At 44.8% G+C, this 23,575-nt stretch overlaps 1 protein-coding gene and 1 long non-coding RNA gene across 2 annotated transcripts; both read right to left on the bottom strand.

The window, feature by feature from the left end:
* Positions 1–6,095: 6,095 nt before the first annotated feature.
* On the bottom strand, positions 6,096–7,355 carry LOC123406643. The gene is made up of 2 exons (XR_006612310.1): positions 6,786–7,355; positions 6,096–6,533 (listed from the first exon to the last, which is right to left on the bottom strand). It is a non-coding gene; the product is annotated as an uncharacterized LOC123406643 (long non-coding RNA).
* A 3,566-nt stretch (positions 7,356–10,921) lies between these two features.
* On the bottom strand, positions 10,922–12,993 carry LOC123406627. The gene has a single exon (XM_045099921.1). The coding sequence runs from the start codon at positions 12,823–12,825 to the stop codon at positions 11,239–11,241; it is 1,587 nt and encodes a 528-aa protein (XP_044955856.1). The 5' UTR covers positions 12,826–12,993; the 3' UTR covers positions 10,922–11,238.
* Positions 12,994–23,575: the final 10,582 nt, after the last annotated feature.

The raw sequence follows: 23,575 nt of genomic DNA, 5'->3' as shown, positions 1-23,575 counted from the left end.
CGAGTTCCGCCAGCCGGCTACTGCGGACGGGTGGGTCGAACCGGAGGAGGCAGAGGTCGTGAAAGCACTGCCACAGCGGCATTACGGCCTCGTCTTGTTCGAGGGTGTAGTACCACGCCTGAGCGGTGCCGCAAAGGTGGTACGAGGCGATCCAGGTGCAGTCAGAAATGAGCATCTGTTTCCCCCTGAAGAACTGGTCGCACTGGTTGAACCAATTCAGGGATTCCCCGGATCCGTCATATGTGGCGAACTCCAACTTGGAGACGACGGGTGGTAGCCGTAGCCTGCGACCATCGGAGGCTCCGCGGTGCGGAGCATTGTTGATGACGAAACCGAGAGGGTGGGCTGCAGTGTCCCGTTGTGGAACAAGGGTCTGTCCACGCTGGCGTAGGTGCCCACCGTCCCCGAGGAACCCGCGAGTGACCCGGCCGGCTGCACCGCGGCAGGCGACGGGAAGGAGGGCTGACTCGGCCCGGCCATGTAGACCGGCTCGGTGAGCCAAGCCGGCAGCGGAGACGGTGATAGAGGGTACCACACCGCCTGGATGGGCGTGCCCGGAAGTGGCGGCGGCCCGCTTGACGGTGAGGTGGTCCCTTGGTGCGGCGCGATCAAGAGGAACGGAGGCGGCGCCACAGTGGGGAAGAACGCAACAGCTGGTTGCTGCACGTAAGGCCCCGCGTGGAGCGATCGGATGCCCGCCATAGCATGGCCGAGCTTCAGAAGCGTGGATGTCATCTCTACGGGTGAGAGGACGAGGCCGGCCGAGATCGGCGCGGGCCAGGCGGTCGCGGCAGGCGGCCCGGTCAGGATCGGCGCGATGGCCGAGGAGGCCAGTGCCAAGGAGGCCGACGGCATGGGGTTGGTGGCCGGCGGAAGGCTTGGGGTGGGTGGTGGTGTCGACATGGTCGATCCTGGTCTAGGTGATACCTACCAGACCTAGATCGCGGGTTATATGGGTGGAAGGGTGGCTGGCGTGGCGATGGGCACGGATGTCGGCGACGAGACGTCGTTGTCGCTCGAGAGAGAGAGAGAGAGAGTAGGGGCGGCTAGGGTTAGGGCACCGGCTTCTACTAGGAGCCGATCAAAATAGATTGATCTTGCTTAATTCCAAAAGGTGTCATTTACATGAGTATATGTAACTTCTCTAGGCTAGCAAATATAATAAACTGGGTTAAACCCCTAATACTATAAGATAACTGGGTAAGCTCTATTAGCTCGGCCTTCTCCGGTCGTAATGTAAATCAGTCATAACAGTTTCACCTAATCGTTACTACTCATCGGATTAGACTCTGGGAAAACTACCAGCTGTGCCAAGTTTGCATATCACCATAAGTAAAAAGGATATAAAACATCTTTAGTTTGTGCGGATACAAGGGGAAGCCGTTCACTTGATCATCTAAAGCTGATTGCACATGATGCTAAGACTCCTGTCTATGGAAGGTAGTCTGTTTTTATTGGTTAAAAAGCAAGTTTTCAGAATTTACACTAATGGGACAGGGCCTTTAGTCCTGGCCCGTAAGGGGCTTTAGTCCCGATTCACCAACCGGGACTAAAGGGGCGGGACTAAAGGCCTAACCTTTAGTCCCGGCCCTGTTTCAAGCTGGGACCAAAGGTGCTCCACATGGCCGCCTCGGAGGAAGTACTTCTAGTCCCGGTTCTACTTACGAACCGGGACTAAAGGATCCGTCTGGTTTTTTTTTTTTTGACCCGAAAAGGTAGATTTTTTTTAATTTTTTTTCAAATTTTATTTTTGAATATTTTTTATGTTTTATTCCAATTTTCTAATCTTTGAATTATTTGACAATTTAATCTCTAATCACCCATTCTCACTGCTCTAGCGTGGATCACTCATTTCAAATCGTCTAACTTCCCGGCCGATCACCCATCCTTTCACTGCTTCAGCCCGAGCATGCTTAACTTTCTGGTTCTATCGCCCCTAGTTGCCAAGTGTGCACTTGTTGTTTTTCTCACAATAGTAAGCTATCAATCCTAAACAACTTGGATCTTGATGTCATGTCACATGATTTAATTTTTTGAATTACAAACAATTATTAAAATAAACTTAATAAGTAACAATAATGGTGAATTTCAATGAAAACAACCTAATATTTTTAAATAAAATTATTTTTCTTTTTTTTGGAAAAAACTTCTTTTTGAAATAACTTTTTTTCCATTCGGAATTTTGAGCATGTGAGAAAACTTCACCGGGCAAGCCCGGGTGAAATCGAGTACCAATTTTTTCTAGTTTTTTTTATATATTAATTTTTTTTGGACGTCGTATGTAAAAGTTATGGCCGTTTATTTTTTTTCCTTTTTTTGCAAAAACGGTCAAAATTCATATCTCAAAATTTCTATACCGACTAGACACTAAAACCTAACAACATCTCAAAAGATTTTATTTTTTGAAGATTTTATCATTTTTGTTTATTTTTTGAAGATTTTATCATTTTTGTTTATTTTCTACAAAACTCAAAGTATCAAGGTTTCAGACGAAAACCCATCTGCTACATAGGCATTTTTTTAAAATTAATTGAACTGTAGATTTTTTTTGTGCATTAAATATGCACCATACTACAACATGTTAAAATCTACAGAAAGAATTAACTAAAAATAATAAAAAACAACAATTAAATGACTAAAACAACTATATAAGCAAAACAATATTTCTTTAATTAAAATTCTAATTTAAATTATTCTAAAAATAACCAAATAAATCTTACTGTGACAACAATCTAACACATGAGTGGGAGCAAAAAGAATTAAATTAAAAACTATTTGTAAACACAAGTTATTCAAAAACTGGATTTGAAGCAAATTTAAACAAATTTAAATTTAAACCATTCAAATTTGAAAACTAATGGCACAAACAGAAACTAGACAAAATTTTGAATCTAATGCAAAAAGAATCAATCAAAAACATCAAATATCCTAAAAGATATAGGAAATTTAAAACAGAAACTACAAACAATAATTTAAAAACAGAAAAAAAATCTGAACACCTTTAGTCCCGGTTCGTGTCACGAACCGGGACTAAAGGTCTACCCTTTAGTCCCGGTTCAAGACACCAACCGGGACTAAATCCTCCAAACCCTTTAGTCCCGGTTCGAGACACGAACCGGGACTAAAGGTCCAAGACACGAACCGGGACTAAATCCTCCAAACCCTTTAGTCCCGGTTCGAGACACGAACCGGGACTAAAGGTCCCATTTGAACCGGGACTAATGCCCGACCGGCGCCTTTGCCGCTCGAACCAAGACTAATACTAACATTAGTCCCGGTTCGTAAAGGAACCGGGACTAATGTGTTTTTCGAGCTGGGACGAAAGTCCTTATTTCTACTAGTGTTAACCAAGGGTAAAAATACTAAAATATTGTTTTTGCAGCAAGTTGGAACCAGATCCTGTGCAAGTTGCTATCCAGGGCGTGGAGAAGTTCAAAAAAGACAGTTCGGATCTGATTATCATTGATACGAGTGGGAGCTACACTTGTAAAGATGCATTTTTCGATGAAATACATAAAATCGAGAAAGCCATAGTATGGTTTCTGTCTTAGACTTCTTCTGCTTCTCCTGTAGCTTCAGAATATGATCCATGTGTCATCCTCCAAGTTTCCATCACAATGCACTCATGCGTACATGATAAAAATGAACGAGATACTATCCAATGATATGTGATCAGCACATGCTTACATGATTTGAAGCAGAAAATACCTTTAAAATATATCTCCCTTTGATGATGACTCACCATCTCTAATGCCTCGCATACCTGATTTCTTGCTAAACAAGTTTTCTTATCATCAAATTTGCTTCTGTTTGACAGCTGAATATGGTCTCAATTTGTCCATGTTAGAAATAGTTGCCGGCTGTTCATTTATCTTTTCTATAAGTCTTTTCAGGAAAGCCTCGTGGCTCGGTTTAAAATGGCAGAAAATGATAGATCTCCAGTTCCACAGGTAACGTTCCGGAACCAAGCAATGGGTTCAATATGCACTAACGCCAACTCTACCGCGCGACCCTATCCTGTTCGCGCGTGTCCGTTTGGGGTAAAACGCACGAAACAGACGGCCCAATGCGCGGGAGCAAACAGATTTTTGTCCGTTTTGTGTCCGCTTTCGACCCATCCTCGGTCCAACTTTGCATTATTTTTGGATGAAACAAACAACGCGCGGACGGACGGGACGCGCGCGCTTGTCCGCCCCTGGCCCTCCTGTCGGTGGCACAAAGGAACCCTCCCCCTCTTGGCGCCATTTTCCCCCAAACCCTCCCACGTCCCGCCATCCCCCTCTCTCCCCCGTCCATGGCCGACACCCAACCGAATTCCGGCGGCCCAGCCGTCGACCCGCCCGGAATGGCCAAGGAAAAGAAGGCCAAGGCGCCAAGGAAGTCGCGGGCGGAGTGCACGCCGGTGGAGATCGCCAAGTTGGACGCGGAATCGGCGAAGAGGAGGAACCGGAGGGCGGTCGTGAAGGCAACGCCACCGTGCGCAAGTTCGCTGCCGAGCGCGATGTGATGGAGGCCGCGCGGCGCAAGAACGAGGTCGAGGAGAAGGAGGCCATCGTCAACAAAGCGCACGTCCTCCTCATGCTTGGCATTTGTCGTCCGGTCGGTTTCTCTGCAGCGGCCATCTGCCCGGCGAGCACAGGCTCGTCGGTCGCCCGGTCTCCGCACTGCGAGTCGCCGACGTCGCGGACCACGTCCATGTCGCCCGGCTTCCCTCCGCCAAGGCACGACGTCCACACCCGTTTCTCGGGGTCGCCGGACGTGAGCGTGGTCGCACCTTCCACCCCACGCCCCTCGGCCTGCACGACCTCAATGTCACACCTGGGTCCAGCAGCTGGTATTTGAAAAGTTGTTCTTTTGAAGGCGGACAAGATGAGGCCAAAGGATGCGGCTGCGCGCTGGACGCACGGCCACCGCATCCCAGGATAACCCGGACACGATCCCATCGTCCTATCCAAACGGACAGAATCCGGACAAAACGGACGTTCGTTTGGGGTCGCGCGGTGGAGTTGGCTTAAGTTAAAATTGCTGAAATTCTAACCTAGCCTTTGTGTAGCTCCAAGAGAAGGTGACAAGAGATGGGTCACTTGACTTCAAGCTCGTCTAGTGAGACTACCACATGTCTGACCCCAAAAACCGCGACTACATGCCTGAGAGTTCGCAGTCGGACATAGACATGGGAGACATTGTGGTCTCCGAATCTTCTAATTTTGTCTCCTCGTGACGGAGTTGATGTTGTGATGTGTCTCACCTAAGCATGAATGAGCTGATGTTTTTGCCCGAAAGTTCTCAAAGTTTGAGTTCTAGAAGTTTGGAACAAGTTCTAGAAGAGATACTGCAATTGTCATGCATCTGCGAACTCCACTAGGACATATGTCTGTGCGTTGCAACAGAAAAAAAAATGTCAACGTTGACCTGTCGTTGGTTTCCGGTGACTATATAAATTTACTTGAGTGAAAATAAATTTTCAATCATAGTGATAGCTCCAGCCAACAACCGAAAACGTAGTCTCATTGGCTATAAGCATCCAACTGTTCAAAGAGATGTAGACTTGAATATTGAAAATGTACTATCAGCAACATGAATAAAGATAGACTGGCACACACTTAAATGATGGGGAAGAAACATGACGTGTTTCTTACAATGTAAATAGTAAGTTCTCCCTCAACAGGTGCAAAAACATTATTACCACACTTATGTTATTACATCCAATATACATATAGGATGTACTAACATCTTATATATATTATGGGGCAGAGGAAGGACTATTTTTGTTGGTAATGGCACATAGAGCATAATTTAGACAATTAAATCAAGTTATAAAATTGACATGTTTAATCATGTAATATCATGCATCCGCACTCAAGAAAGAACAATGTCAATCTTGAAAGGGCACTTATCTTTGATAGGATTCTCCTGTTCACCAGCTGCATGAAAAGAATGGAACCAAATGTAATGCCATTATCGATTGACCGAAGGTCTTGTTGCCATTCTCAAGTGTATGATTGGTCACATCCTATATGCTTTGCATCTACAGAAGAAGAAAATATGTCAACACAAAGCAAGATAAATAGCACCTAAACCAAAGTAGTAGAGGATGTTGTCATCTGCTTTCAGATATGTCATGTTCACAGTTGTTATCTTACAACTTGATGGGTCTTTTGGATTAAATGAGAAAGCTCACTTGTGATGCCACTGATGCTTAACTTCAGAAGAAACTGTGGATAACAAACTTAACGTTTGGGTGAATTAAGAGTTGACTACTTGAACCTGTATATACCTAAACTACATGTGCACAAGATTTCCTCTGCTCATGCTAATTAATCAATCCTAAATTAACTCGTTGGAGCGGTTGTATCCTCTGTTGATTCATCCACTGTGGGATGGATGGATCGTATCTTTGACTTCACTTGAGCACATCGGGAATTGATGAGTGGATACTCAACTCCACCGTCAGCTCCCGGCGGGCCTCAGCCCTCCGTCGCTTGATCTCGCGCCTTCGCAAGACGGGTATTCTCGAGGAGCCCGCCCAAACTCTACAACGTCGTGGATCATTCGCGACAGAGATGAGAAAATATGGAAATGGGAGGAGCAGTGTACTCAACTGATGACACCGCACAAAGTGCAGATTCAATCCTAAAAAATTACTTCCTGCAAAAAAATCCTAAAAGAATACTACAACCACTGGAGCGATACAGGCATGTAGTGTATGTATATGAAGATCATGGGTGAGTGAAAACAAAACAGACTTAGTATATTGATTGAAGGGAAAAAGAAGAAGTACCCACAAGTCCTCAGCACTACTCATCGCAGTCACAAGCTCGCAACTATCCATGCGTCAAAGGAGAGGGCAGGTGCACCATGAGGTGCTTGCGCTGCAACACACCGCCTATGTTAATTTGCTAGGCCAGTACAGCGGTGCATGAAGGGAAGCGAGTAGGGGAGCTTCGAGCGACGACACACGGGATCAGCGGCACGCGGGGTGGCCTGGCAGCGGCTCTTAATGCTCAGATCCGCAGCCGAATTCCTGCACAACGCTACACTTGATCTCGCCGGGAGAGGGTCCGGGGGTAGACTTCGAGGCAGAGGCATCGGGGTCGGGGTCGGCTTCACCTTGGGCATCTAGAGGAAGGGGTGAAGTCTAAATCGATGAGGGCCGGGGACCGCATCCATTGGAGGGGGCGGTGTCGAGCCAGTCGTGGAAGGAGACGGAGGTGGTAAGGTTGGTGCGGCGGGGCGGCCAGCCGGCTGAGGTGCGGCGGCGTCGGCGGCGAGTGGGTTGAGGTGTGTCGGCGGCTTGGGGGAATCGCTCTGGCCTGGGCACACGCCAGGGTCGAGGAGAGGAGGCAGATGCGTTCTTTCCTATCGAACCGTTTCCCCCTCTTGCGTGGGCGATTAATGAAGGATTGCGGGTTACATTACCGAAAAACACAAGGGCGTTTTTGCAAAACGGCAGCGATGGATTTTTCAATGGAAACAGTAGCCGTTTTAGTATTAGGTAAACATAGCAAAAGGAGCCGTGCATTGCAACGGGAGAAAAACAATTATAATCTTCAATGGTGCTGATCATATTATGTCTTTAAAATTTTAGGACATTTTTTCAAATGCATGAACATTTTTTGAATTAGCACATATTTTTTTCAATTGCACCCAAAAAATAACACACAAACTTTTTTCAAATTCATGGACTTTTATTGTTTTCTCCAACATTGTTCCCAAAATTATGAACATTTTTCTCAATATGCGAATATTTTTAAAAAATCCTGAGCATTTTTTGAATTCACAAACATTTTATATTTTCTTTAAAATTTTATTTCAAAATTCCCAGTTTAATAAATTGCAAAAGTTTTTCAAAGTTCTAAATTATTTAAACTAAAAAATGGAACAGAAAAATGAAAATAAAAAATGAGACTAAAAACAGAGGCACGAACTGTTTTTAAGATTTTTACATGGACTTTTGTTTAAAATCGTTGACTTTTTTTATTTTATGGACATTTTCTCAAAGTTTAAACATTTTTTATATGCAAACATTTTTCAAAACTCCTGAGTAGTTTTTGAATTCTAAAAAAAATATGTTTTTTTGAATATTTTATTTCGAAATTCTCAGTTTCTTAAAATTGAGAAAAGTTGTTTGAAGTTCTAAATTATTTAAAGTAGAGAAAAATGGAACTGAAAAGAAAAATAAAAAAACTAAACTAAAAAACAGGCGCCCACGCATGGGCCGGCCCAAACAGGTGTGCTGCATTTTTTCCAACGTCCAGAGCGTAATATAGGAGGTGACTACATGGGCCGGCCCAGTCCGGAGATTTTTCTGTTTGAAACGTTTTTTATGACTTATAGGTGGCATTGATGGGTAATTTTAATCAACTTTAAGGGTAATTTGGATGACGTACGGAAGAAACACTATTTGCTTTATTAGTAGGTAAGATAAGATAAGATAAGATAAAGGGGAAAATCTAACTAGCAGCGTGCGCACGCCTGCCCTTCCGTGCGGCGGGACGCTGATGACGTGCGCTTCATCTAGCGGCTCACAGAGAAGGTCGCGTAGTACTTCGAGTCAACCTTATCCACATGTCATTCTCTCTCCCTCTCTCTCACGCGTGTCCCCATCTCTCTTGTCTGTTCCCCTCCTCGTTCTTTCTCGTATGTTCCCCTCCACCTTCATGGATGCTTTCTCTATAGATCCTGTACTACAACCAAACCACACTACCTTCTTCCTCCACGAATCAATCTCTCTCTTAACTCCACACCACGCTGCCATCATAGATATGCAAAAAAGGCCCCAAAGACGATGCCCTCATTCAAGCATTAGATGTCAAAATGATCAAGTATGTTATGATTTTGAGCTTGGGCTATCCATTTTTTATCAGATCTTCCTCTACCCACTTTTTTCCTCTATTTTAATTAGCATGACAATTTTTAGGATTCACAACGAATTTCTGACAACTAATTTACTCTGCAACAACTACTACGAAGTTATAATCTAGCAAGTACACACTTTTATTTCTGAGAAGTAAGCAGTCTCTAACCTGGCAATCTGGTTTATCTAATATGATAATTTCATACAACTAATCTGGAAATTATGGGATAAATACGTACAGCAAATTCAAGTATGGGAATTTCAGCCACTATTCTGGCAACCGGGACTCAACCAATTTGGCAACTTGATTAGATTAATCTGGTAGTTAAGAGTAGCAGTAAAATCCAAGCATGGCAAGTTCAACAACTAATCTTTTTTCCTTTTTGTGAATGAAGGTCAACAACTCAACAGTTAATCTGACAACCTGATGTAAATAATCTGAAAATTTAATACAATTTATCTCGAAACTAGGGAGTAGGTAAGTACAAAAATCAAGTTTGCGTAGCTTGCATTGTCTTCGTTCCTTCAAAACCTTCATTTTTACCATCGGTTTTCTCCCTAATGTTTTATTCATGAAAGCAGATCTAATGACCGACATCATTGGTGAAGTCTTGAAGAAGAAGCTAATGGTTTCGTTGAAGAAAAGAAGTACGAGTAGGGAGGTGAAAGCGACAGACAAAAGTTGGCTCATGCATGTCCCATCAACAAACAAACAATTATAAAGCAAAACGTTTCTTATACACGGTGTATCCCAGCAGCCGCCGCACAGGAAGACACCTATGCGGCCCGCTGTGTAGTGGTGTCCAAGATAAGGATATAGCACTATAAAATATTATGTGTGTTCTAAGTGTTAACATGAGTCCACATCTATCGTTAGCTATCCATTTCCGCAGCCTCTTCCACCTCTGTGTCCCTATGCAAGGCTTTTTCGTTGATGAACTGCTCTACCAAATCTCCATGCAGATACTGGATGGACTCAACTGTTGTACCAAATCTCCATGCAGATACTGGGTGGACTGGCATATCAGTACCAATTGTCAATTTTTATGCCATGTGATTAAGAAAAATGGGAAGAGATTATCTGCAAAGTAACAATAAATTGCTCACAACATTAGTGAATCACCAAGGAACTCTGGTCTATAAGAATTTGCTGTTTCTATATGAATTGACATCATTTGTACTCCTAGCATCACATCGAAGTCAAACAATCTGTGTTAAGCAGGTCGTAAAATGTGATGTGATATTTCTACGTACTCTGTACCAAATTTGCATACCTGAATTCCGTACCAAACATGCTAAAAGTAAAAAAGGAATTCCGTACCAAATTTGCACCACAGCAACCTGAATTGAGGCGTGCTGTCATAACAGGTAACCGCAAGAAAGCTGGAGACTACAAAGTACAACTACAGTACAAAATTCAACACAAAGAGTCAAAAGAAAACTAAAAAATTCCTGTGAGTGCCCTCACATTCACTCTGCACTTCACCGCCAAGACTGCCAGCACTGTGCTTTGATGTTTTGATGACCCAATAGCAGCGCCAAATCCAACGCCACTGCTACAGAAGGAGAACCAGAAGAACCCTCACCAGGCCGGCCGGGATGCACCAGGCCCAAGAGGGGCCGACGAAACATCAATCACAACCAAGCACAAAACCTATACCCCGGAAAGAATAAATAGCACTTCCTGCCAACAAAAATCAATCACAATCAACACCTACCCACAACACTACGCTAAGAAGACAACTACTCAAAAGATCAGGAACAAAAAAACAACTTAAAGCCACGACCAGAGCCTAATAGCATAATCAAAATCCAACAGCGGCAGTTAACATATCAGACATCAGACAGTAAATCACAAGGAAAACAGGCAAGAAAACGAGCACAGGCTGCAGATATCATCATATTGGAAGAATACCCTTCAGAACATATTGCACAAGCTAGCTGCAACCAAAGCAACTGTCAAGAGATTGAAAATGGTATACATATGTTTAAGAGCCAATGGTTCAACAAGGCATCAGGACTCTTAGAAAATGATAAACATATATTTGAAAGAAATACTCCTAGTAATCCAGTTATGATGAAATTTCATTCCATTCCCATCTCACAGTATCGCCTTGAGGTCCTTCAAGTGTAGTACTAACTTGAAAAATAAGCACGAGTAGCGAGGGATACTCCAGTCAGCATAAGTAGTGACTCTTTCATTACTCAGCAAATACAGACAGAAATTAAGCAGGGAGCCCCAAATAACCAAACTTAACGGAACTACACAGCAGCATATAAATCAAATGAGATGTACATCCATGGGTCAATCTAGTTTCTCAAAGAGCACCCAGAATCATCCCGCATCATAATACATAACCTAAACTAAGAAGAGATTTAGCTCAGCCCAGCAGCACTTCAATTTGGGGTGTCGAAGTGGCACAGCAGTCCAGGACGGCAAGTTTCTCGTCGTTGCTCCAGGTGCTTTGCTTGCTCACCATCTCCCAGTCCCAGGGTCCCCCCTTGTCCTCCACATGACCATGCTTGAACACCGCAACATGGCTCAGCGCCGTCGAAGTATCCACCGCGAACCTCACGAGGTAGATTACCTGATGATGTATCCTGCTCATGCTCTGAAAGCCAACAACCACCAGCTCCTTCAAATGGCGGTGGCGCTGCCAAGAAGAAGAAGAAGATGATGGCTGCTGCAAGCAGGAGGAGACATTCTGATGATCTGGCTCCTCATCATGTTGGCACTGGGATTGGGAAACATGGACATGGAGGCTCTCCAGCAGTGGTGCTGCCTGGATGAGGACGCGCGGCCATGATACATCCCAGGAGGATGGCACATCGGCAACAAGCAGCTTCTTCAGATTGGGCATCAGAGAAAACTGATTCTTCAGGTTGGGTGCAATCCACATCTCTGGCCCAGTAAACCGCAGAATGAGATTCTTCATGCTGATGCCCTTGTCTTTCAACGAGAGCATGAACATCCAAATCAAGTGGTTCACAATAGAGTGGTTGTCCAGTGGACCAATGGAGAAGACGAGGCTCACATGCGCAAGGCAAGGGACGTTGGCGTCCGAGCACAACAGAACCATGGCATCCACGGCAGCGAGGCTCTCGAGCTTGGGCAGAGAGCGGAGCTTGACGGTCATGAACGGGCCGTCAGCGACAAGCTCTCTGATTTCTGACATGGGCGCGTCGAACACCAGCCAACCGGATGTATCCCTGTCGAAGGAGCAGGAGACGAGATGCAGAACCCGCAGCTGCGGGCATGCGGTGACCACGCCCTCGTAGACGGCCGCGGGTGTGGAGCGGGGCAAGTCCCGCAGCAGGAGCGTGGTGAGCGCGGTGAACCCCTCCAGCGGCGGGGGCAAGCAATTGACGAGCTTGAGGCTTCGAAGGCGGGACTCGCCGGGCTTCCTGCTGATGCGACCACGGGGGAATTTGTAGACCGGACGGAGATGTGTGATGGGCTCCGTCGACTTGGCGACGACCTCCAGATCCTCAACGCCCCAGGAATCGACGGCGTCCACGACCAGGCGGTTGATGGTGGCGGAGGTGCTGAAGGCGAAGAACTCGAGCGACAGCTTGCCGCACACACGCCGGTGGCGGCCGGCTCTGAGGCTCCTGACGGAGCAGACCATGGCGCGCATGGCGCGGCGCTCGTACCGTCCGACGATGGGACGTAGCCTGCGGCTGCACCCGCTCAGCGCGTCCGATATGACTGCCTCGTGGAGGAGGGCGATGCACCGTCGGTAGCGCGGCGGCAGCGCGTCGCTGACCTTGAGATCCAGGGCGGGGAGCTCGCGAGGGAGGTGGGCCCAGCGCCTGCAGAGCGCGGCGGCGCCAAGCGCGCTGCGGGTGTCGAGACGGCCCATGATCTGGAGAATCAGGTCGTCGGAGAGGGCATTGAGACGGTCCTCATCGCGCGGCCGCCGGAGGGGGGCCCGGCGCCGGCGAGAGAAGAGATCCTTTCTAGCCATCGCTCTTGGGGTGGCACGACTGGACGGAGGATGGATCGGTCGAGTAGAAATATAGTGGCGATAGTCCGATGTTTGTCGGAATCGCAGGCTCCGAATGGGGATCAAAGGCGGACAGACGCCGCGTCAGGGAGGGTTGGGGAAGAAAAGCCCGCAAAACGCGCAGAGCGGCGCTTCTGCTCTCATGTCCATCTGCAGCCGCGCTCATGAATAAAATCAAAACAAATATTAGATTTTTTTTTTAAACTATTTTTTATGATAAATAATTTGTTGCATGAGGAATGCATAAAATTTAAACTTATTTAAACATCTGAGCAGCTATCAGCAAAAAAAAGACAAATCAGAGTGTAAAAAAGATCACTGTTCACTAACTCTCGTGATCCGATTTGTTTTTTTTTTTGCCGAGAGCTACTCCGATGTCCAAATAAGTTGCAATTTAGAGCATACCTCACGCATCAAAATATCTACCATATAAAAAAAATGTTTTTGAATTTTTCTAGTATTTGTTTAAAAAAAAATATCAGCGGGAGCACATGAGCCTCGGAACAGACTTATATTTTCGGCAAAACGCGTCGTTTCTATTCTACTTCAGTACTACCCTTTTTGACGGGATTTTTTTTTCTTTTTGGTGGAGAGACGGCGTTGGGTTCGGGAAGAATGGCCTCATGATTTTTTTCGTTAATATTCACCATACATGTAGCATATTAGGCATTCGACCATACGACACTGTGTGACATATCTAGGAGGCAGCCCACACGATCATGTGTGAGAAAACATTAGAATTATCCACATGTTCGGGGCATAACTACTTCTTGCTACAGGTCGCACCATTTCACGAAGCAATTTTGTCCTCACATCTTTTGATGGTAACTTTAGTTATCTAGGGAGGGCAAATCTAGTTGTAAAGCATGGCAACTTCTCTGTTTTCGATGACAAGTTTTGTTTTGCTTTTATTTCTTTTTTTCTTGGATGGCATTTTTAGTTGTAACAACGTGAGGACAATGATACTTCGTGCCACACATGTGACAAATATTATTTGGGTTAATTATAGTTGTCACATGTGGTTAAATCATAGTTGACATGTATAGTTAACCATAATTGCCATGTGTGATTAACTAGTTGTCACTTGTGGTTAAACCATAGTTTCCATGTATCACTACAAGAAATATGGCAACTTGTAACCATCAATACTGGTCACTGAATGGTCATTGTTTTTCACTTGTGACCTGTTGTGACCAAAAACAGTTGATCAAAAGTTGGTCGTCTTTAATCAAACTTAACGACCTTCAATATGATATGGTCATAGACGGTTACGACCAATAGAAAAGGTCGTAGATCTTACAACCAATTGTTTTGGTCACTAACACTCTCGCTAGACCACTCGAATCCAACATGGCAAAATTACAATCAATTGAATTGGCCGTTGATAAGAATCAGCCCGGTCCAATTTGGTGTCTATATGGGCCAAGCCCATTAATTCAACCTATTTTTTTTTTACAATTTTGGTCAGCTACATGGGCCAAGCCCAATAGTCTTTTAGTTTTTGGGCCACGGCCTTTTACAGTCCATATTTTTTGGGCCATAACCTTTTTCCAGCCCACCTGTTAGTTTTATTTTGTTTCTTTTCATTTTAAAGTAGGTCCCACTAGTCAAGTGGGAACCAGTTACGAGGATTGTTGTTTGGGTAGCACTTGTTAGTTCTATATTTGTGCAATTAGATAATTTGATTCAAAAAGAGCCAATAAGGCATAATATTTCATACAACAACCAAGGAAAGTACATTTACAAACATACATAGTACAAAACGCTTTGCTGGGTGTGGGTTTTCTTCGGGATTCTTCTTCCCAGAGCTCCTGTACACCCAACTTTTAAAGAATGAAGGCCAACATCTGCAATTAATAAATTGTAAAAAGTTAGAAACATAATCAAGTGAATCCGTGAATATAAAATTCTCATAACGATGAAAAATTTCTGCAAAACTTTAGATTTAACCAGAAACCATGCATATAACATTCTCATAACAACTAAAACTGAGATATATTTTGCAAATAATGAGTACCGGCACAGTGCAAGTTAACACAACAGATAGACACTACAATCTATGAGTGATTTTCCACTTTAGAACAAGGCACGTGCATCAATTTTTATAGTCCGGAACAAAGAAGACAGTGTTGGAATAGACCAAAGAGATGACATACCCTGGGGCGGACGAAGGTAATGTGCTTATTTAGAGAGCTCAATGAGCACCTGATATAAGAAAGGCTTTTAAAGGAAAAAAATAGGCTCCAATCAGCCTGCATACAACAAGTAATGCAACTGTTAGGAGAGGGTATAGAGTCACCAACAACATGCATAAAATAACTTTGATGATGTAATATTTACTAAAACTGAGTGGCGAGGTCTCAAGTATAAACCACTAATGGAGCATGCAACAAATATATTTGATATCAACTTAACTAATTCCACATGAGTCTTGTACGTTCCAATATACACGATCACTCCAAGATCAAGCGTATTCAACCAATAAAGTAAAGAGGGTCACCACCATAATGGACCAATGGGTAAAAATCAACCAAAAAAATCTCAGCAGAAGCTAATGCAAAAAATATATACAACATTCCTCATAAACATGCTGAATTAATCTTGTAATCCCAACATTTAGGTATTGCAGTACATAATATTGCACAATTAAAGAAGAATGATCGACAAGAAAGGGATTGCACAAGGGATATGGAGGGAATTACTCATGTATATTTTTACTAGTACTACTAGGTTGCTAGCTAGATGCACGTATACATCTAGTAGTAAGCATTCACAAGTCACAACACATATCTCATTCGCCTGTTCCACTTCAGGAACTAGTACAACAACATAGGATGATATGTGATGCTACCATCTCATCTTACAACAAGAAAAACAACAACACATCTAGCAAGAATGGATTGACAATCAGCTAGTTGTTGGTCCACCATTTTATGGTATGGTGCAAGATGGCTATCATCAATTGAATAACATCAAGATTGAAGAATTCAAATCGCATTGCGGTTCAAATTCCAAATTGTTTGGTTGCTACTAGGAGTTAATCAACCATCAACTACTTAACAGTACAACAATTTGACCTTAAACAACAACCAATTGAGCCCATACAGTCAAGCCAACTCTGAACCTTTCTTTTAAACAAGTCTTGATGCTTAATCTACCAAGCAAGGAGTATGAGAGAACCATTTGAGAAGCTGGACCATTTCCGATGCTCCTCCAACCACAAGTTCCCAATTGAGTGTTCATCCGCAAAATTGAATAAAAAATAACTACAACACGCAACCTATCCCCTCCACTGGCTCGCAATTCTCCCAATTTCGCAACAGAAATTAATGCATGCTAGGACATAGCGTGTACCTCATCCTAAAGCCAACAATGGATGCTTGTACGCACAATAATAGCATGCTGCAAACAGGAAGCACACAGAGACTATTCAGGAAACATTCCCCTTGCCTTGTCACTCGAAATGGAAGAGGAAACACAAAAATTCATTCGCAGGCAACATAAATGGCGAATCCCTGCGAGATCCACCTCATCTACGCGACCAATTGAACCGTTATCCAACACGAGCGTGTGTACAGCAGGCGCGTGATGACGAGTTGATGGATATACTTCTCGCCCCTCATTGGTTACCCCAAGTGGAAGGCGGAGATGTAGTCAGCAGCAGATTTCCCTTACACGGGGACTGTAAGGTTTATCGAACCAGGAGGACTCCAAGGATCAACAAGTAGGTGTCCGCTGCTCTAGCGCTAGCAGAAGACATGGACCTACACACACAACAAATAACTTTGCTCCCAACGAGCTCACAGAGGTTGTCAATCTCTCCGGCCTTGTAGTTTGCAAAGGATCAAAACACAAGTGGGAATAGTGATAGTGATTGCAACGGAAAAGTAAATAAAGCAGTAAATGATGGAGGTGTAAACAATGGTGGTAATATGGACCAGAGTCCCATGATGTTCACTAGTGATGTCTCTCTCCCGAAAGACGATAAAAAACTATGTTGGGTAAACAAATTACAGCTGGGCAATTAGCAGAATTATAAACGCACCACAATGCTAATCATGCTACTAGAAAGTTAGAGACTCAAAAGTAATGGGCAGTATGCCAAGACAAGTAGACCGTTTATCCATCAACATCTACTCTCTAATCATCCACCTTGAGATATCTGTCCAGAACATCTCGCTGGTATTAAGTTGCGAGCCCCACCCAAAGTGTAAACTCAAAGGAATGGACAACTGCATTAACGAACTTTGCGTAAGGTAAAAAATCCTTGCAACCGTGGTTACAAGCACCGTTGTTTTCTCCCTGGTGGCAAGAACACATCCCGTAGTCTCATGTTTCTGTCACTCAAGCTAGACATCAGGAGCATGAACCCACAATCATGCATAATGCTCCCTCTTGGAGTTACAATCTATTACTCGGCTAAAGCAATAAAAAGCAACAAAGAACATGCATGAATTACTCAAGAACATAATATAAAAGGAGAACCAAATATATAACTCATCACAATCTGAACATAATCTCATAATCCATTGGATCCCACCAAACGCAGCATAGCAACAACAGGTAAATTACATAGATGCCTTGATCATGTAGGGCAGCTCACAAGGGCTAAGCATTGAAGAACAAGATTGGAGAGAAGACATCACATAGCCACTAGTCATGGACTCATGGTCCAAGGAAGACTACTCACGACACATCCGGGAAGCGTCCATGGTGGTGGAGAAGCTCTCGAAGGTCAATCCTCCCTCTGACAGGGTGCCGGGAAGAGGTCTTCTGGCCCTCCCGATCTCGGAAGCGCCGCGGCGGCAGAACGGTGGAAAAATTCGCGATTCTGGATATGATGATAGGATTTTTCTGGCAGAGAGGTAAATATAGGCCGAAGGAGGGCACCAGAGGAGGTGGGCCCCACCCAGGCGGCCTGGTGGCGCGGCCAGGAGGTGGCCCTTGCCGGGTGGCCGCCTGGGCGAGCCCTGGCCCCCCCTCTAGCCCCACTTGATGCTTCGTGAAGCTTCCTTCACGCCAATTTTTATATATTTTTCTCAGAATTTTTTGGGCTCTCGAAATTGGGGTAAAAGTCCCTGCAAAAAGGACATCAGCAAACAGAAACTGGCACTAGGTGCACTGAGTTAGTAGGTTAGTCCAAATATGTGTAAAAAGGTATGAAAGTGTAGCAAAAAATATAACAATGTCACCCAAAAGAGCATGGATGTCGGGACCCGATCCTAAGCCATAGGAATCCAGCCTGTAACACATCGCATCCCTTTGCGGTCTCACGCACGGTTAACTCCACGGCTGCAGCCTTACCTTAGCCGGGACCGTTTGCGTCTTTTGACTCACGTATGCAATAGTGTCGCTAGCATTCCGATGTCAAAGAACCCGGATCGACAAGTCTAGAGATAAACCAAAGTGGCAGTACCGCACAAGGACAGGCATACATGACCCTAACAAAGCAGGTGTCGATCACCAGCGAGTGTAGACGAGTCGTAGCAAGCTACAAGGACTCCATTACATCGCGTGATATTTCCCCAAAGGGGACAGACACAGCAGCTAAGAAGGACACATGCCGGTCAACCAATGTGTCCGGAGCAGTAGCGAGCTACCATGGCTCATTGGATCACAAAGGGGCATTTCCCTGTAAGGAGTGCTACTAAAGTTCACGGCTAGGTAATCGAACCCCATACATATCAAATATGACACACGTACGCATGGCATACCGATATGTATAGATACATCGATGGCATCACAACATAACCATAAACATACAAGCTTTATTTAAGAGGCTCAGAAGAGCCACACACATAATATTACACAATGAGGGTCTCACGACCCATAATAGCAGTCATTCAGTTACAAGCCAGCGGAAGAGTTTAAAACTGTCTGAGTACAGACAGGTGCAACTAGAAGGCACATGGCCTGACTATACTACAGACCCAACCTAGGGCCAGAACGTAGCTGGGACACCAGCTACTCGTCGTCGTCGATGTCTATGAAGAACCCTCCATTAGGGTCATTTAAGTTATCTATGAACAACCTTCAAGCGGAAGCCCAGCGAGGGAGTCGGCCACGACCGTTAACCACACTAGTACCTAGTCCAGGTTTATCGCCTATCTGAGAGTAACCCGTACGGAAGTCCGGCCGAGGTTTCCGCCACGGCCTCAAATGATGTGCGCAGGGTTCCCAAGCCCACCATCCGGGTGCCACTTGGTACACCGTGCCACTGCCTACCGCATCACAGCCCACCTCTCAGGTCAGCGCTATGCACGGCCTCCAGCATGACTATAAACACCAGAAACTACTTACAACTCCTGGACCGAGTACTAAGTGATTAATAAGTCGAGCGGGGTCATATTTTAGGGCCGAGCATGTGGTAGTATCTAGTCTTGGATTACATACACGGAACTCAGTTCCTAAGGACGGTTCCAATGAAACAACCCGCCATGTACTCCTACACAGCCTTTCACCGGTACCTTTACCAAATCAGGTTCAACACACAACCTTTGCTTACCGAACACATTCTCACAATTCTGTTCATCTCCCAGATGGCAGACCATACACAACTCTAGGCATAGCATGCATAGCAGGATAAGACACATCATGGCTCAAGCAACTACCAGGTATGCTAGGTTGCAAGGTTCTGCTATTTACTGTGACAAGGATAGGTCATGCAAAGGAAGTGGGTTCAACTAACGTGGCAAAAGCAGTTGAAGCATTTGATCCTAATGCAATAAGTAAGTGCAGGAGCAAGAACATGGGATTTATCGGGATGATCAAAATGGTTGCTTGCCTTGTTGCTCAGAGGAGTGAAAATATCCGTCAGACGGATATTCGATGGAATCCGGGGGAGCGGAGCCTACCGAAAGGAATGACAACAATCAATAACAAACATATGCAATCAAGATGATGCATGAGCATGGCATGAGAATGCAAGGTGATATACTAATATAGCTAGCATGTATTAGGTTTGAAGTTGATTTGAATCAAATTCAAATATCACTTCAAACGAGGTATTCTCGAATACCATTTTAATTGATTCGACCTGATGCTCAGATCAACTTGATGTTAACATGCATGGGATGACATGTTAGGTTGCTGGTTTGTAATTAGGACAGTATTTGATCATGTCAATCATAGTGAAATTTAAATATTTTCCATATTCCATTTATAAAGTATTTATAAAAATTGACTTATTCATTAATCTACATGTTTGGGTTCTGTAACATTTTCAAACATGTTTGAAAATGACATATTCAGATTCCTTGAATTTTTCTGATACTTTTTCATATATAAATTATTTTCATTGGAGTTACAGATTAATTTCTATGAATTTTTGTAGTTTTAAACATTTCTGGAATTATTTTTATACTGGAAAATCCCTTTATTGCGTCAGCCTGACATCAGCAGGTCAACTGACCTGATCAGGTCAAACCTGACAGGGGGACCCACTTGTCAGCCTCTCAGGGGCTAATCCCGCGCTGACCAGCCCCTAAGTGTGTTTGACTTGGCCTTGGGCCCACTGTTAGTGAGTGTTTAAGCATTTAAACTACTGGATTAGGCTGGCCACGTCGTTCCTCGCCGGAGCCTGGCCGGCATCGACCAGATCCGTAGCAGAACCTCGCCGGAGACATGCTAAAATGTGCTGTGGTGCTCGGAAAAAGATGCTGAGAGCACTGGAGTGATCTCCAGGCTCGACCTCATCCAGCGCTGGCCTTAGGGAGACCTATAGGTGGCCGGAGTAAGCCGGCGACGAGCCGGGGCGGCTGCCGGAGTACGGGTTCGAAGGTCCAGTGGCTAGGGGGCTCGGATCCAAGGGGAAAGAGAAGGGAAATGATCGCAGGCTCACGGGGAGTGCAGAGAAGGGCTTAGACGGCTCAGAGAAGGGCTGTTGCCGGTGTTTCACCGTTGATTTGTCGGCGACCGAAGGTAGAAGACGATGGCGTTGGGGACGTTGCAGAGCTCGAGGAGACTTCGGCCGTTGCAGAGAGAACCAGCTCGACGAGGCGAAGCTACTGGACTACTCGAAGGGGGATTCCTGTGGCTAGAGGCGCGGCGGCTCGAGCTCGAGCTCGTGGCAATGGCGGCAGAAGGAGGGAGGAGAGATCCCGAGAGGAGGGGGGAACTGGAGCTGGGGAACGGATAGGGACGGGCTCGGGGAGGTTATCCCCGTGCTTGCCAGCGCGAGGCGGCGGCCAGGCAGCCAGGGAGCTGCGTGGAGGCGCGCGGCGACGCGGCGGCCACCTCCTGCTCCTACTAGCGAGGAGGAAGACGACAGGAGCAGATGGGCCGGGCCAGGTGAGCGTCAGGTAAGATTTTTCTCATTTTCTTTCTGTTTTGTTTCTGTTTTAAACACTGACATTGATTTGCTATTTATTTCAGCTGCCAAAAAGTTTGTAAAAACTATGTTGAACACCCCAGAATATTTGTTGGAATGTTTCCAACCATTCCTAAAGTTTTCAACATTTTTGAAAGCTTAAAGTTTCTGATTTCAAATTTATTACTTGAAACCAGTAGCTTTTTGCATTTATTTAAAATGCTTAAAGTGTCAATAAAAAGGTTTTCTTCATTGCTTATATACTTTCATCATTTATCAGAAATATTGAACTTTTCTTGAGGCCATTTTGGGTTCATTGATTTTAACTAGTTTGAATTTCCTTTATTTTGAGAAGTGGCTAGGGTTTTAGCATTTTCCTTCATCACTTGCTTTGTTCTTGTTGAAAATTTCCTAGATGCAATGCAAAGAAAACATGAGCACAAAGCTAACTTGCTTAAGGTGTCAGGGATGTGACAACTCACCCCCACTCAAAAGAATCTCGTCCCGAGATTTAGAAGTCGTCGGAAATAACACAGGATACTCAAGTCGGGGACGGTCCTCTCTTTCCCAAGTTTCCTCCTTTTCAGAATGATTTGACCACTGAACTTTAAGAAACTTAAGGTTTCGACATCGAGTGGTACGCTCAGCTTGATCAAGAATACGCACGGGGTATTCTCGGTATGAAAGGTTATCTTGGAGATCAAGCGTTTCATGGTCCACTTCACGGATAGGATCCGAAAAGCAACGCCTGAGTTGCGAGACGTGGAAGACATCATGAACCTTGGAAAGATGCGGAGGAAGTTCCAACTGGTAGGCAACTTCTCCTCGTTTGGCAAGAATGCGAAAAGGACCAATGTAACGAGGAGCCAACTTGCCCTTGATACCGAATCGATGGGTAACCTTCAAAGGTGTAACCCGAAGGTAAGCCTTCTCGTCAACTTCAAAGCTCACAGCCTTAAGATGACGATCATATTGGCTCTTTTGACGGGACTGGGCTGTTTTTCAACTTTTCACGAATAATGCGAACTTGCTCTTCTGCATCCTGGATCATATCCGGGCCAAAGAGTTGCCTCTCTCCGGTTTCTGACCAATTAAGAGGTGTTCGACATCTTCGTCCATAGAGAACTTCAAAAGGAGCTTTGCCCAAGCTTGACTAATAACTATTGTTATAGGCGAATTCGGCGAATGGAAGGCACTTCTCCCAATTCATACCGAACGATATAACACAAGCTTGGAGCATATCTTCTAGGATTTGATTCACTCTTTCTACTTGACCACTTGATTGGGGATGGAAAGCAGTGCTAAAAGATAAGTGAGTCCCCATGGCATTCTGAAAACTTTCCCAGAAGCGAGAAGTAAAGATACTCCCACGGTCCGAGTTAATCTCCAGGGGAACACCATGAAGAGACACTATTCGAGAGATATATAACTCTGCTAGCTAGCTAGCTGTTATACTCTCACGAACGGGAAGAAAATGAGCCACTTTGGAAAGACGGTCAATGACCACAAAGATAGCATTATTTCCTTTCTTGGTCTTGGGAAATCCGGTAATGAAATCCATACTAACTTTATCCCATTTCCATTCAGGAATAGCTAGAGGTTGAAGGGTGCCAGCAGGCCTTTGATGTTCTGCCTTAACTCGACGACAAACGTCGCAATTAGCAACGAACTCAGCAATTTCTCTCTTCATCCTAGTCCACCAGAACCTCTGGCGTAGGTCCTGATACATCTTAGTGCTACCGGGATGAATGGTGAGAGGAGAATCATGGGCCTCCTTAAGGATTAACTGCCTTAGATGTGGGTTCTTAGGAACCACTAGACGATTCTGGAAGAACACCACACCTTGATTGTTCATGGAAAATTCTTTAGCGTTTCCGCTAAAAATATTCTCCTTGATCCGTGATATACCCTTGTCACGCTTTTGGCCAGCTATAATTTGATCCTTAAGAGTAGGCTTCGCCACCAGGGTAGAAAGGAATCCTTGAGGAACAATATGAAGATTCAACTTCCGAAAGTCCTCATAGAGATGTGGTTGACCTTGTTGTAGCATCAAATTGTTACAATAAGATTTACGACTTAGTGCATCGGCCATAACATTGGCCTTCCCCGGGGTGTAAGTTATCCCTAAGTCGTAATCCGAGATCAACTCAACCCACCGTCTTTGCCTGAGATTCAAATCCGGCTGGGTGAAGATATATTTCAGACTTTGGTGATCAGTGAATATTTCGCAACGATTACCCAAAAGGTAATGTCGCCAGGTTTTTAGTGCATGGACCACAACTGCAAGCTCAAGGTCATGTGTGGGATAATTATCCTCATGTGGACGCAACTGTCGAGATGCGTATGCGATCACATGACGATCTTGCATGAGAATGCAACCTAATCCTTGTCGCGAGGCGTCGC

The sequence above is a fragment of the Hordeum vulgare genome, chromosome 1H, assembly GCF_904849725.1.
Source record: "Hordeum vulgare subsp. vulgare chromosome 1H, MorexV3_pseudomolecules_assembly, whole genome shotgun sequence".
Classification (NCBI taxonomy): domain Eukaryota; kingdom Viridiplantae; phylum Streptophyta; class Magnoliopsida; order Poales; family Poaceae; genus Hordeum; species Hordeum vulgare.
This window is presented reverse-complemented; position numbering and strand designations above follow the sequence as displayed.

What these genes read in the sequence shown, in the direction of transcription:
- LOC123406627 (XM_045099921.1), bottom strand. Translation starts at nt 12,825, where the DNA reads ATGGCTAGAAAGGATCTCTTCTCTCGCCGGCGCCGGGCCCCCCTCCGG.